The sequence below is a fragment of the Borostomias antarcticus genome (genome assembly GCF_949987555.1).
Source record: "Borostomias antarcticus genome assembly, chromosome: 4".
Classification (NCBI taxonomy): domain Eukaryota; kingdom Metazoa; phylum Chordata; class Actinopteri; order Stomiiformes; family Stomiidae; genus Borostomias; species Borostomias antarcticus.
Genome location: NC_140237.1, coordinates 29,107,440 through 29,122,873, shown reverse-complemented (window position 1 = coordinate 29,122,873; position 15,434 = coordinate 29,107,440). Strand labels below are relative to the sequence as shown.

The 15,434-nt window shown below is 41.8% G+C and overlaps 1 protein-coding gene across 1 annotated transcript in view; it reads left to right on the top strand.

Annotated features, from left to right (window-relative positions):
* Window positions 1-217: 217 nt before the first annotated feature.
* tox3 (TOX high mobility group box family member 3) overlaps window positions 218-15,434 on the top strand; it is a gene marked incomplete at its 3' end in the record, with an annotated part of 44,940 nt that continues 29,723 nt past the window's right edge. Inside the window, exon 1 of the mRNA XM_084436774.1 lies at window positions 218-342. Within this exon, the coding sequence (XP_084292900.1) occupies window positions 241-342 (102 nt within the window). The 5' untranslated portion in view covers window positions 218-240. The remainder of the gene's footprint in view (window positions 343-15,434) is intronic.

Here is a 15,434-nt window from a genome sequence, read left to right as displayed (position 1 = left end):
TGGACACTGCCCAACCTTTACTGGGGTTTCTAAGCTATGAAGAGCTTCTTCAACAAATAGTAGAGGAATATCAAAACTTCGCATTGTCTACTTTACCCCTAACCCCACTCATCCCCACTTCTAATTTGCGTCCCGACTAACCCATTTCGTCCGCCTTTCTCTCTGTGCGCCTGGATTGTAAAAGCGTAGAAACAAACTAGCCTTGTTCACCGTACAAGTGCGCGGTTTCCCTGAAACATCATGGATGTAAGGTTTTATCCATCTGCCGGAGGAAACTCTATTCCAGGAGATCCACCAAACCTGGATTTTGCCCACTGTCTGGGCTACTACAACTTTAATAAGGTAAAATATGATCCTCTCTGTTATGATATTGTCGGGTAGTTATGCGTTATTTGTGATCATTAGGCTATGCCAGTGTCAGTTTCTCGGGATAACCAATGTGAAGTGTCCGCAATGGGGTCAGCACTTGCTCATCTCAATTGTCTACCAGTCGCTATCACAATCATGTTTATATTAAACAGCTATTACTGTTATTATACACCGTGCATTTTCACTTTATTCCAACTATCTGGTGCATGAGATGTGCCCGAGTGATCACGGGGACGCTTTTACATGTTGTATGTCTTTAGGCGAAGTTTGTATCTATTGCAAAAAGGCACATCCACGCCAGCTGGTGGCATGTACTCTTCATCTTTAATTACATTTAGTTGTATTGCATTGCGTTACAACTCTCTTCGTGTAAGAGGCAGCATGATCAAATTAAAGGACACTAGACAACAGCCTAGCAGCATTTAGTCAGTTTATAGTTCAAATTATTTAAATATCAGCGAGGCTTGTGCTAGAGACTCTATAGCACAGGGAAAAGATATTGATGAAATATGTGAAATTGGCAGGCTATAGTGTTTCAAGCAGCACCTCTGCTTGTTCAGTGTTGGTATCAAGCGTGGTTAGAGGCAATTTGTTGTGAATGCCCCCCTCTGCTCAACCTAGGTATACATCTCAAAGATAGAAGATTGAGACAGACTGAATACACTTCCATGCCCACCCAGTAGCCAGCAGCTGGATTTGATGTGTTCTCCTTTTTGAGATAGCAATGCAAACTGACCCTTTTGACAGATAAATGGGTTGTGCACATCACCAGATATCTGTGTTGTAACTCTTGAATGTTTATTCTGAGTTCATTGGTGTTGGTTCTTACCCCCCAGTGGCCCTATGTGAAACCACTAGTGACCAACCCCCTCCCCCCACAGAAAATAAAATACAATTTGCGAATCACTTCAAAAGAGGTTTTAAGACCCCGTCGGGTCATGGCATACAGTACAGTAAGAGCACACCATTTCACTATGTCAATTCTCAGAATGTCAAGGGAATGTCCTTCCAGAAGTGTTCTTCTGCACATTCGACCAATCATCATAATCCTGGCAGCAGTCTGGGAAAATGCAAACAGTGAAACATTGTCTGAGACCCCCAAATGGTTTGCTTCTGTTGGCCCGAATACTAGCACAGGGTGCTTAATGTTTCCATTACGCATCCAGGTTTGTCCAACAGTTTAATCAGCAGTTTGGATCATGGTTACCTATAATGACCCTAGCTCCATCACTGTGGATACTGTACATGTGTTTGTACCCATGTAACAGGTAAAGCCTGTTTTTTCGTGTTAACTTAAGCCAATATTGATTACAGCACAGTGGGTGCACACTGATGCAGAGGGACAGATATCCTCTGTGTCATAGCATAAGATATCATGCCAGTGTTGACTTTGTGCAAAAGACAAATACCCATTCAGTGTGCTTGAACTAACTGATTTAGAGGCAACATGACACAGAGTAGTCAATCATCCAGATGATGTGTCATGTTTGCATGTTATTGTGAGATGAAGTGTTATTCATTTCATCTATTTACTATATATATGCTTTCATATCAACGCCCCACAGCAGGGAGCTTCAACTATGTACCTCGGACAGTCAATGGATAGATACTCAATTTGATTTATGAACAGCAATATTCCCTCAAAATGTTGGTGGATGAAATAATTCAGTTTTAATGACAACAGAGACGAAATGGCCCAGAGGCACTTTCAAACATCAGAGATTATTTTAAATCTACAGAAAAATCCAAACAAGTGGCACAAATTTAATTAGGTGCTGCCGTCATGACTAATGGAGCTGCCTGCTATTTGGCAATGGATTGAAGGCAGGAACAGCAGTGGAGAGGAGGACCACGCAATAACCTCAAACAGCTGAATACGTTAATAATAATGTACTTTACAAGGAAAATGAGCTGCTGTAATCTAGTGGGATTGAACTTGGGCGGCCTTGGTGAAAAATATCATTAAGGCTTTAGAACAGTCTTCAGGCTGCCAGGGCTATTGTTCCTGCATCTTAATATTTAATGTTGAGGGTTGTGTTCAGGTGTATCACAGGGTCGTCACAGCAGGGTGTGTCTTTGTTAAAGTGCTTTGATTTACTGTAAGTTTGAGCACAAGGAGCATACCCACAGGGACTCCTTTTGTCACTGATTGGTTGGTACTTCAAAAATACTGTGCAGTCGTACATTATATTAAATTTATCTGGAGTAATGGTGTTGGGTTTTACTGGGTCTTTGGTTTATACTGAGAGCACATGTGGTTGTAGTCAGTGGAATTTACAAGAAAACAGCCTCACTCCTGAAAAGCTTAAATGAATACATGCCTACATAATTTTGGTCATATTTATTTTGTCTTACATTTTTGGTTGCTAAAGTCTTTCTTTTTTTGTACGAACCCCTTCAGAAATGGGTCAGCCTGAGTTATGTGGTCTTTAACTGGACAAAGTCTGCAAGAAAGATACACCAAAAGGGATTGGACGTTTTTGGCTTGTCATGAACTGGTTTGAGCATGTCTCAAAAGTCACATTTGATTGACTGAAATGCCTTCATGTGCAGGGGCCCTTGTTACTGGCACATTTATGGCCATGCGCTCTACTTTACTCAAGTTTAATGATGTTTCAGACATAATACGCATTTTATGTAACCTTTCATTAGCTACAGTGGTAGAGGTAATTACACTCATATGCTAAAACACTCAGTTTCACCTGGATCTAGCACTACACTTATGTTTTCAAAGCTATTCATAACATTGTAATAAGCTTAACACATGCCACAGGTCTGTTCATTCTTTTGACCTGGCCATGCATTACCTAAAATTAGTGTTTCAGTTTACTGAGCCTACATTGCTTTTGCGGTAAAGGGGCCATTGTGCAAGAATGGATCATTGTTTTGGAAATATTTGCTATTTTTCTGTGAACTTTGAAACAGGAAGTGCTCTTCACCGAGGAGGAAGATCGGTCATAACTGCAGGTGACATTGTAATTGTCTGTAACTTATGTTTGAGCACATTGCAGAGACTGCAGTAACATTTCACAGTGATTGTACTGTACACTGTACATTTGCATGTGACAAATAAAGATGTGACTCTGAATCTGATAACTATCTAGCTAGATACAGGTGATACGGCAGGTGACTCATAACTAGGGAGCTAGATACCTCTAAAAACACATTTAGCCCATTGCACAAAAGCAACCCATCTTCTCTCACTTTGAAGGAGATGGACAAACAGTTCAGAAGGGATCGACATGGCCGTGGACTTTGACTCGTATCAGATGTGCCTCTGTGATATGAAAGTCTCGGGACGTTGTTAGTACACAGACAGGGAAGCTGTCACCCCAGCATTGAGACAGGAGGGTTGCAGCTGCAGTGATCAGAGGACTTTTATTGAGCTCATAAATGTGGTACGGCTGAAACAAAAGCCAGACTATGGATGTGCTGGATCCCATTGTTCCCAGCATCTGTATCCACGACAAAGCAGAAAGGAAATGACTAGACTACTGAGATGCTAAGTAACAGCAACCCCCCAGCTATAGGGTAAATATCTCTTTATTGTCCTCTGGCCAGATTGGGCAAGCCTCCCCCTCTGTCTTCGTAACCCCCTCTGTGGAATGGGAGGCAAGGAGTTAAAGCACTCCTCAAACACAGGGCCGTGTGCTTCTGGCCAGTGTACACAGCTGGTGCCATTTCATCACAGTCGTTCTAAACATATCTAAACACAACTTAAAAACTGGGCTACCTCGAGGAGCATCTCACTCTGTTATGTTCAAAAGTTAATTGATGTGACCAGAGGTACACATTAAAGGTTTCTGTGTAAGGGAAGTGAATACCTGATGTGTTCCATGCCCATTTAATTGCACCTTGTCAGAGGCCTAGTTCAACAGATTTATGAAATGCCTAATTTTCAAGAGAGATTACAGTACTTTATTTATAGCCTGAAGTAGTACTGTACATGGCCCAAGCCTAAGAATGGCAACTCTGTCAAAATGTGTGTTTTTCTGCGAATACTGCCCTTTCCAAATCTTGGCCTGCATATGAGAGATGTGTGTGTGTGTGTGTGTGCGTGCTTGATCAAACATGTTCATGTGTGTCCTGCATACTTCAACCTTCCCGCGTGGAGTCTCCAAATAGTTGTTGCTATGGTTCTATGGAAGCTGTGCATCCAGTCTGAAATAATTGGCAAAAGATACGCTTGTGTACTCTCCAATCTAATGCTTGTGAGCATCGGTATTGATTTCTGGGAGTAAACTGTGGTATGGAGAGCATTGTGGTTTGAAAAAAAAAGAAGCAAAAGATGCTTAGAAATGACCCCATGATGACAATAGCTGATCATATTCTCTGCTTTCTGTGGTGGGAGTTGATCATAGCTGGAACATTCATCCCTCTGTTGATGACGGTAAAACACATGCATGCACGGCAACAATATGGGGGAGTTCTGCTGAGCTTTTATATCTCCATGTACGCTTGTGCATTTTACACTGACACAAGTCAACACCATGAGGTCTTGTACTGTATGTTCACTGAACCCAAGTGTAACAGCGGGACAGACACCCTTTTTACGAGGTGGATTTGAGCAAGCCGTTGAATATGTAAATCTTAGGCTGACACAGCCCATCACCCTGATCAGCATTCATGAAAACCATCTTTAATCCCCGCACCACAGCTTGTAAATCCACTCCATCACATCTCCTCAAACATCAGCCAACGTTGTCGTTTAGATAGAGCTCAAACAGGAAAACAGACCACTTCGTCTGGACAGTTCCAAATCCTTTGACTGTGTAGCAGCATACAGGTGTTCTGTTTGGTGTCAGATTGCGCCCATTCATGGCGACACATCAGTTGCACTGTAATTATTCCTTCTGACTCGATAAGAGAAAGGCCAGTGTTTCTTAAAACAGCTAAAGTTTGAATCATGTAACTAGTTGCTTTGGTCCATGTTCACACCTGAAATTAACATGTGTCTTGGAGTGATCTGATCAGAAGTGGACAGCTCTAAGTACGCCTGTTCACACACCTGGTATTAGAATGCATCTAGGGCAGGATTTGAACCCCCGCTCTCTCGCTTGTGAGGCGAACGTGCTAACAACTGCGCCAATAGGGAGGTTTTTCATGGAGGGAATGTTAGAGCTCCTGAGGAGTGAGTTTAACCAACCACTCGCTACCACTACCTGGGACTAGGCTTGCAACGGTTGTCAGTGTTACCGGTGTTACTCAGTGTTAAGGCATACAACGTATATTCACCGAGTCAGTACTTCAACACAGCCACACCGTTGTTTTCCGCCCCCACCGTCGTTGACCTATTTAGTTAATCTTTGCATATCGGTGCCCACTCATCAATTTCAAACAAGTGTCTGTGATCTGCCCCTCCATGTGCTCATGCAGCACAGAGTGGAGTCTAGAGGAATCATATTTCAGTTTCAGTTCACATTAAGAGAGTAGTGGGAGGAGGGGGAAGTTATGGCTATCGCTCATCGTGACTAGCTAGCTAATGTAAACAGCTAACCAAGCCATTGAGGAGTGGCAGTTGCCATAAGATAGCTGGCTAGCTTATTCTATTAGCTTATTCTATTGCCTATTCTAGCAGCCTAGCAGCCTTCCGTTCATAACAACAACAATTTGTGGAGGCAATTTGGGGTTGTATGCCTCCACAGCTTTCCTGAAAAGGTGGATCACAGTAAGGTAAATGTTACACTGGGACCTGTGCTTCTTTATGACCAGATTATTGCCATGTAGTTTTCAACATACTCTAAACTACATGACAATAAACACATTTTGATTATAAAGAAGCACAGGACTGAGTGTAATGTTTATATCTTAACTTACTGTGACTGCGCATTTGCAGGCAAGCCATGGAGGCATACAACACCAAATTAAAAAGCCTCTGGACACAATTGGATAGATCTACAACCAATCAGCGAAAATGATCCACGGTGCTCCTCTGTTCCGTCATCTTATTAAACCCGCCCCATATTAGATCAACGGTTGTGACTGGCACGAACAAATTTCTGTTCGAGCGGGTTCCGTTAGAACGGTTGGATGTCCAGACTGATCTATGGAGTGAAATCGAATGTGAGCTCACGAGATCAGGCTGGCGATGCCAGGCTAGGTTTATTAGTCGGTGGGGAAAAAATCCACACCGTGACATCCCTACCTGGGACTCACGAATACACTTTGTCACTCGGTTACACGCCTCCACATTAGTCGCGAGTGACCACTTGTGATCGGATCTCACTTCCCCGCCAGTAAGATGTACATCATTTCCGTTTGCAAGGACCAAATGTGTTGTTTTTATCCGGTGGGAGGCTGGTTATAGACTGGGTTATTAAAGCTATTAAAGCTGGGTTATTAAAGCTGTTCTTTGCCGTGCTCCAGGAAAACCAATTTGGCCAAAATGTTTGATGCACTCGTAATATATCTCTGGGCTTTTCAAATTGGTCAGACGTGGTCAAAGCCAGCTTTGTCACACTTAAATATGCCTGTAGTTAGAACTGTCCACTTGTGATCGGATCACCCAAAATGTTAAGTACGCATGTTGACCTTTCACTTTATTGAAGATGTAATCATTCCTTCAACAAAAATTATCTTTACCTGACATACTATTTGAAATGCTGATAAAACCGCGTAAAATAGTTACTCTGATCACACACAGCAGAAGTGACCAGCAAAACACATTGTCAGTATTCTCCGTCAAGGTACCCTGATGGATTACTCTCAACCCAAACTTGTGGTGCTATGAATCAAACCAGTCTTGGCAAGATGTATTTTTCCACCATGTTAAGCTTTTTCAATTTTGTTTTGTCTCACTACATCTATGACAGCATCAACCTCACTGACTTATTGAAAGTATCCCAGCGGCATAGAAACTTTCTTCTTCTGTGAATTAGGCCGTTTCAAAAGGACTAATCATTTCTGGATGGTTGATTCAATAAGCGTTCTGTCCTATAAATGGTTTGTGTCCTATAAATGGTTAGCCTTGCAGTTAAGACACTCACATTAATTTTGTAAGCCCTGCTGCAAAGAGGCGGTCAATCTAAATCTAATGGTGAATGGTGGTAATGGATTAAGGGACTGAATAAAAACACTCAACCACTTTCCTCTGGATTTAACCTTTAAAACAGTCCTAAGAAGTTGATGAAATAGGTGAAGTATTTTGGGGGGTCAGAAATATGCACGACCATTTACTCAACACCTGTCAAGAAATACTGAAATGAGGAGGTTGTATTAAAATATTTTTTTTCCCGAACCTCTTCTTTGACCCCTGCAAAGAGAGGCAGTCCTTTCTTCTCTTAAAGGTATTAGTCACTGTTGTGACATTAATTCGCAGGGCAGAGCATTGTCATGAGGGTGAAATCTCGCCTCATTAGTGACCTATGCTCCGTGGGGACTGAGAAGCTTCTCTGATATTACACATTAGGCAAAGGGAATCATACTGAGGTGATTAATCCAGCCTTTGTTCAGCTGCCTCCAGCTACACTATGCATTCCCATAATGCTCAGTGCCAGCAGGTCATCCTTTAGGCGGTGACAATGGAAGCAGGTGTGCAAATATTCCTCCAACCCGGTGAGCGAAGAGCCTAGATAATAAGAGTAAATATGACATCTATTTGAATGTTCCAATGAAAACAGGGCCGGGGGGGGCAGAATATTGAAATGAACTGCTACAGTACAACTAAGTATTCAAAAGATGTCTTTGACTTAGATGTGTGCCTTTGGTTGTTCACTACAACCTAAGGTCATTAAATGCTACTTTTATTCCCAAGTAGAAAGGACTCCCCCCACAGCTGGAGTTGGTGTTATGGAGATTGAGGAACCATGTTCTCTATCGTTGGCCATCCAGGGTCAAAGCCACTCATCGCCCCTCCCCCAACGTTATGTATGGCAACACAGTAATGCTACCATCACAGCTAATCCAATTTTTACTGAGGCATTAATACTGCAGCATTTAAAGTCATTTTCATGTAATAAATAAACTTTAATAGTCTCTTCAAAAGCTAATATAAATTGGAAAAGTGCCACCACACTGCCAGATTTTAATTGGATCTTTTATGGATGTGCATTAGACTGATAAGAATATTATATTGCACAAAAAGTCCTCTTTGTTTTTCCCAGATATATAATTTGCCTCAATTCATTATGTAATTCAATGGTTTCTAGATCGAGGCTACATACTGTAGGAGCTGTATATGTATCCTCTATGTAGGTCTGTAGACTGTTGTCCTTGGACCGATTGTTTTCCCCCTTATTTTCATGGCTAGTTTTGCAAATAGCTGAGCTGTATCCATTGTTTGGAATGCAGTTGGAATGGGCACATACTGCATTTGTGTGCTCTTTGTTAGACTACGATTTTGAGTTTGAGACATATAAAGAATACCTTTACTATCTGTCTCTGCTTTGGAGTTAACACAATTACAGTCATGTGCTTATGTCTTTGCCAGCTGCAAGGGCACTGATATCAAAAGCGAGAAAAAAAAGAGAAATTCATGGTGATGCCTAAAGGTTTTTAAAATAATAGTGCTTGACTGTTCAACCCAGAGCAATTAATCATTATAGTAGCATGTGAAATAAGACACATGGTGAGCAGTATCAAAGCAGAGAGAGGGAGAGAATTACCTTTCCATACATGTTGTTAAGGTGTACCAGTGTTGTAGTAATACCTAGTGTACTACTCCATATACTGAGATACAAAAACAGTCAGACAACCATTCAAACCTCTCTTGCATGTCAATGTGAGCCTAGCTTTAAGATATAGCATGTTCCATTATTTGCGGTAGCTTGTCTCCCTCTTGTCTACTGTAACTGTAAACCACTCTGTATTTGTACTTACAAGTAGTTGTATGTATTTTTTCACGTTTTAAAACTGAGGGAAAGAATGAAAACAGGAAACATGACCGAGAGAAGCAGAGAGAACTATTGGTTGATGGGGGAAGGGGGGCAGAATGTTTTTCTTTTTTCTTTCATACCCAACAGACATGTGGTTTCTCTCATGGCTGGCTCAGCTCAAATATTTATTTCATAGGCATATAAAAAGTGAAAAGTCGTCGCTTTGTAGAGACTTTCCAAAAATTGCAGTGATTGCTTCATCGCTGATGTGATTTTTATTGGCCTCAGATGTATCTTAAACATAAAGCTTGCCTCCCCTTTCCTCTTCCATAATTGAAAGTTGCATTTAGGATGTCCTAATAAAGGCCCAATTAAGGACATGGTGCAGATGGCCCCCATCTGGGCACTGAAAGCAGTATTGATGTGGAGGGGAGAGACCCTGAAAAGTCATCGAGTCGTTAGTGTACTTTCCCCTTTGTCTCTTTTCATTGGTAACCATTCAGTTGGGATTTAGGGGTTGCCACCTCCAATTCCTCTAAAGGTGATTTGCCCCACATGTCTTAAAAGATTCCCTATGTTTTTTGGGGAAAGGCACGTTAGTTTGTGTAAGTCCGTGGCTGTCTTTTGATGCGCTCGAGGTCGTCCCTGAGCGTTCTCATGTGTTCTCTCACGCTCGCGTGAACTCTCACAGGTGGCCGTGGCGTGGGATCGCAGCAGTAATAGAAACGAGGCCAAGGAGAGGAACTTGTTCCCTGTGAGGCTGGCTTCTGTTGATGTCTCTTTCATGCAAGATTCCTCTGAAGGAAACTGATCTAGTTTCTCTGTCAATGGACAATAACCCTGAGCCTTCTCTGTAGAGTTTCTAGCTTGTGGTGTGGATCTTTTCAGACACCTGCAGCAGCTGGGAAAGGAACTCCCTTTTTCCCTTAATGAGGCACCGGACATTTCTCCCTTTCAGCTGATAAACGAGAAGAGAAGCAGAATGAATACATTGTATCAGAGACATTACGGGCAGTTGATTAAGCATCAGCCCGGAGTTAGCCAAGGTTAACCGTCCATAATGAAACACTGTGAAAATAATGATACGCTGCATGGTTTTATGAAGGCTGCTGTCTGCTCAGCAGAGCTGCAGTGACCTTCAGCAGTTACACAAGCTAATCGCGGTGCACCCCTGTAGTTTCACGAATCCATTAGACTCTGATACTGTATGCATCCAGGAGGGCGGACCTCAAAGCTCCGCTTCTGAATTGGGTTCTGGGGACACTGAGATGGCAGGCCTTTCGAAACCCACTCTCTTTCAGTACTGCCACAGGTTCTGTCTCATACCTTCACCTCACATATTCACCCTGATACACGGGGGTATATTACAAGCAATATTGAACAAGTTATTTGAAGAATAAGTGACTTTGTAATTGTCACTCTTATGTTGTTTTGTGCTCAATGTCAGATCCTTTGTGGATAGCTGTCAGGTGTTGCAGGGGTCATCGCTGGTTATTACAGACTGCAGCATGTCTGCTAGCTTTAGAAGCCTGGATTGAGATCTGTCTGTTACTATATTCAGAAAGGCATCTCTGGACCTTGACATTTCACACATAGACTGGCGGCTATCCATGGTCACTTTATGGTTGCTTAGTAAGTAATACTTACTTGACTAGACGAGGCAATGCTAATATTAGTTTATTGTGCCAGGACGTATTCGCAACATGGCTTATGATGACTGTAATAACCCAGGGATAGAAATTAGGGTGACACTGTATCTTGAGGGATGCCATCGAAAATCTGCTCAACAAATACTGTCAATGAAATATCAACTGCAACTCTGTTGATATGCAACAACTGGGGTTTGTCTAATCCGAGTTCCCAGAAGCTCTCGCTGTGGCGACAACTTCTGGGAAGAAGGTGGGACATTTGTGAACACACACCTTCGGGTTATGAACACAGAGGATGATTGGCCCGCGCAGAGAGTGGGCTGTGCGGGGAGGCTGATTGGCCTTCATGGCTGTTCAAATGCAGCTGGATTTGAAAGGTAATGTGCTGGCTCCACCTCTACGCTCATGCTTTGTGGCGCTTGACTTCAGTCTCGGGTTTGTCAGTTGATTGTTGATAGTTTGTTCATCTACAGACCATCTCTACCCCTCAAAATAAAGGCAAGACAAGGCAAGTTTATTTGTAGAGCACATTTCAGCAACAAGGCAATTCAAAGTGCTTTACATGAGACATTAAAAGCATCAAGACAAAGTGCAACACATAAAAGGTCATATAAAACTAAAAATAAAGTACAGGAATAAAAGTTACAGTGCAGTGTATGAATTAATAATTATTTGTATATAATATATATGTATATGAATTTATTTAAAAGAACTGAGAGTTGCAGCAGACCTGCAGTTTTCTGGAAGTTTGTTCCATATATGTGGAGCATAAAAACTGAACGCTGCTTATCCATGTTTTGTTTTAACTCTGGGGACAGAAAGCAGGCCTGTGCCAGATGACCTGAGAGGTCTGGATGGTTCATAACGTAGCAGCAGATCAGAAATATATTTTGGCCCTAAACCATTCAGTGCTTTATAAACCAACAGCAGTATTTTAAAGTAAATACTTTGACAGACAGGAAGCCAGTGTAAGGAGGACCTCAGAACTGGAGTGATGTGATCCACTTTCTTAGTCCTAGTGAGGACTCGAGCAGCAGCGTTCTGAATCAGCTGCAGCTGTCTGATCGATTTTTTTATAGAGACCTGTAATCACACTGTTACAGTAGTCGAGTCTACTGAAGATAAATGCATGGACAACTTTTTCCAGATCCTGCTGAGACTTAAATCCTTTAATCCTTGATATATTCTTCAGGTGATAGTAGGCTGACTTTGTAATTGTCTTAATGTGACTGTTGAAATTCAGGTCTGAGTCCATGACTACACCAAGATTTCTGATTTAATTAGTGTTTTTTAGCATTACTGATTGGAGCTGAGCGCTGACTTTTAATCGTTCTTCTTTGGCTCCAAAGACAATTACTTCAGTTTTATTTTTGTTTAGTTGAAGAAAGTTCTGGCACATCCATTCGTTGATTTGTTCAATGCACTTACTCAGCGCTTGTGTGGGATTATAGTCCCATCGTAATATGGTGATATAAATTTGTGTGTCGTCTGCATAGCTATGGTAGCATATTTTGTTGTTTTCCATAATGGGAGCATGTAGATGTTGAACAGAAGAGGCCCCAGAATGGAGACTTGGGGAACTCCACAGGTCATTTTTGTCCGCTCAGATTTGTAATTGCCTATAAAGGGTTACCGAAATTGGATCAAGATTGGATCAAGATAGATAGATAGAAAAGTATCATTGCACAATACAGGAAACAAAGGTAAATCTCTTTTGTACTTTATTTGCATGTCTGAGTTCACTTGATTGAGATCACCTCTTCGAGGTGGTTGTTTGGGGGTTCGGTTTGGTTCAACTGGATTAAACAAGGTTGGTGCAAACGCACCACAACTTTTTGTGTCCAATTCCTGTTTGAAATCCAATCCAGTTCAATCCAATCATATCATATCAGACATGAACATAAAACATTCATCTGTGTAATTATGTGTCTATTGAGTTAGGACTTACTGTATGTTTTACATGTGAAAATTATTGCCACGTTTGAATGTTTGGCTTAATCATCACCTCATTTACCTAAATCAACCCTGTAGTTAGTTAGTTTATGGGACTGCAGATGCAAATTAGCCTAAGGCTAACTCTGGTGCGATGCATCAAATGTTTTTACATTTATGTTTTTTATTGCACATGGTCCCTTCCAAATAAAATTGAAAATGAAATAGTGTAGGCCTGTTTGTTTTATTTTTCAAAGTTGGGATTTGATCTTTCTGTAACTAATGAGCTTCAATGTCCATATTACAATAGTGGAGTGCCAATTCCCTTACAGTCTATGTTTTGCTTGAGCAGAGTTAACTACAAACAATCACATATTTTCCCGCTTGCTGTTTTAATTTGTTTACTTGACCACATGAAGAGGTGTATGGCTCTTCAGCATGAGTATGGGCTGTATGTAATGTCTCTCTGGCCTAAATGGAGGTCTGAGAGAGGCCTGATATACAGGCCAATTCACAAGTGTACACTTCACATTAGCATGATCCAGTTGGACAGTCACAAGGTTGAGTGCTAATTAGTGCTACTGCTGTCCAAATGGCTCCTATTTCATCTGGCATCAAAGTTTTGTGAGTGTCATAGCGAGCAGACTGTTTTCCCTTTAACTGTGAGAGGGTGGAGACTTGAAAGGATAGGATGGCCACGCTGTTCTGGGGTATTGACAATTTCCCCTGGAATACAGTGTTAACAGGAACTAATTAACAAATAGGAGTAATTGCTTCATGCTCGTATTCATCACTGGAGTCCTTACAACAGGCAAGCCTCAAGCAGAAACAACAAAGCAGTGCATAAATCACACTGCTTTTCTTTGCCAAGGCAGACCCCCCTGGGAGGTACCTTAGTGCTTAATTAAAATCCAGAAGGATCATGTTTTAAGTGTAGGTGAGCAAGCACTGAATAACAATGACAAATCATACCCCTGAGCATTAGTTGTGTGTTTTGGGAACATGAACACCATATCATCTTTCTATAAGTGAATGAAATATAATGTGTAAGAAGCCACTGTTGATGCGTTGAAACATACAGGGAGGACTGTACTTAAACCTACATTACTTCTGTTACTACTCGGCTCCGTTTTCCCCAAAAAACAAGGTTAATAATATTCATCATGTCATAATTACAATACACCAGCCTTTATTAGACTTTATGCCATGGCTAAACATCTCTTTATAATGTTTGTTATCCTTTTTAAGCGTTGTAATCTCTACCACACACAATAGTTGTAAGCTTAACAAATACTGCCATTATCTACTGTAGCTGACATGCAGAACACAAAGACGATATGAGGAAGCTGCCTCATATATTCACCCACCTGCCACACTTCATCAGGCTTAAGAGCACTGGCTCCTGTAATACAGTCATATTGATATACTGTATGTGGACACATTATACCAAATGTGTTGTTTGTGAAAAGGAGCGAAGAAAGCCTTTTAAAATGCCAAGAGCTAGTTGAACTAGTTGTATTGTAGATATTAGGTTTGATAGTGGTGCGCCGACAGTCAGATAAACATGCTGTGCACTGTTTGTGTGCTAGAATGTCAGAGCTCACTAACTCCACCCACCCACCCCCAGGCTGTTGTTGTTCCTGATCTTTGAGTTCCTGGATCTGACAACGCTGCACTGAGCAGACTAACCATCACTGATAGGTCTGTGGCCTAGAGACATAGGATAGCAAATCAGCACAAGTGCACAGTAAACATGATGTACCCCACCAATGATGACCCCCCCGATGATCCCACCAATGATCACCTCCCCCCACCTTCTTGTAAATAAGCAGTGGAAACGTAAAAATTCAGGAATCATTTGTAAGTTTATCTAACACAAAAATGAGCAACTCTGTCTGTATCTCTGTCTGTGTCTGTCCATTTTCCTCAGACACCGTCGGCCTGACCCTATTCATATTTGGCATGGATACCGGTAGAGGTCGCCAGGCAGACAGTGACAGGGCCAGATTTTTTATCTAGGTAATTAGGGCCGACTAAATGGCTAAATTACTGATAAATTATTATGAACATGTTGTGTCTTCCACCATCTTGGTTCACACACCCTCTCATGGGACTTGCCAAACAGAAAATGTCCACTAGCTGTGATGATAATTTTCACAATGTTTTACTCTGAATAAAAATAAATAAATAATAATAATCTACCGACTGTCAAGCGGTGGACATTTTTGGACTCCTGTCAGCCCACATAATCTAGCTATGTGCTTTTGAGCAGTTAAGATTTGATTAGTGTCGTAACAATGAATGCTGAGTGCAGCACTGGACATAAGTCATAACACGCACGTCAGTATTGAAGATCTGTATGGAGAGAGGCCAAGGGTGAGTGGGAAGACAGCAGCAAGGAGAATGAGGCTGGCTGGGCACTGCTACAGACGCCGTGAGCTTCCGGCCAGCAGGCTGGTGTTATGGGAGCCATCTCCATGGCGCGGACACAAGTCGCGGGGACATCCTACCAAAACATTCATGGACATAATTAAGATGGATGTGGAAGTGGAGACCACCGATGAGATCGCCAGGTGTATGGAGGACCGGGTTTGCTGGAGACAAAGATGGGAGGTGGACGACCTGGTGATGATGATGTTATAAGTGTGGACAATAACCACCCATTGACCAC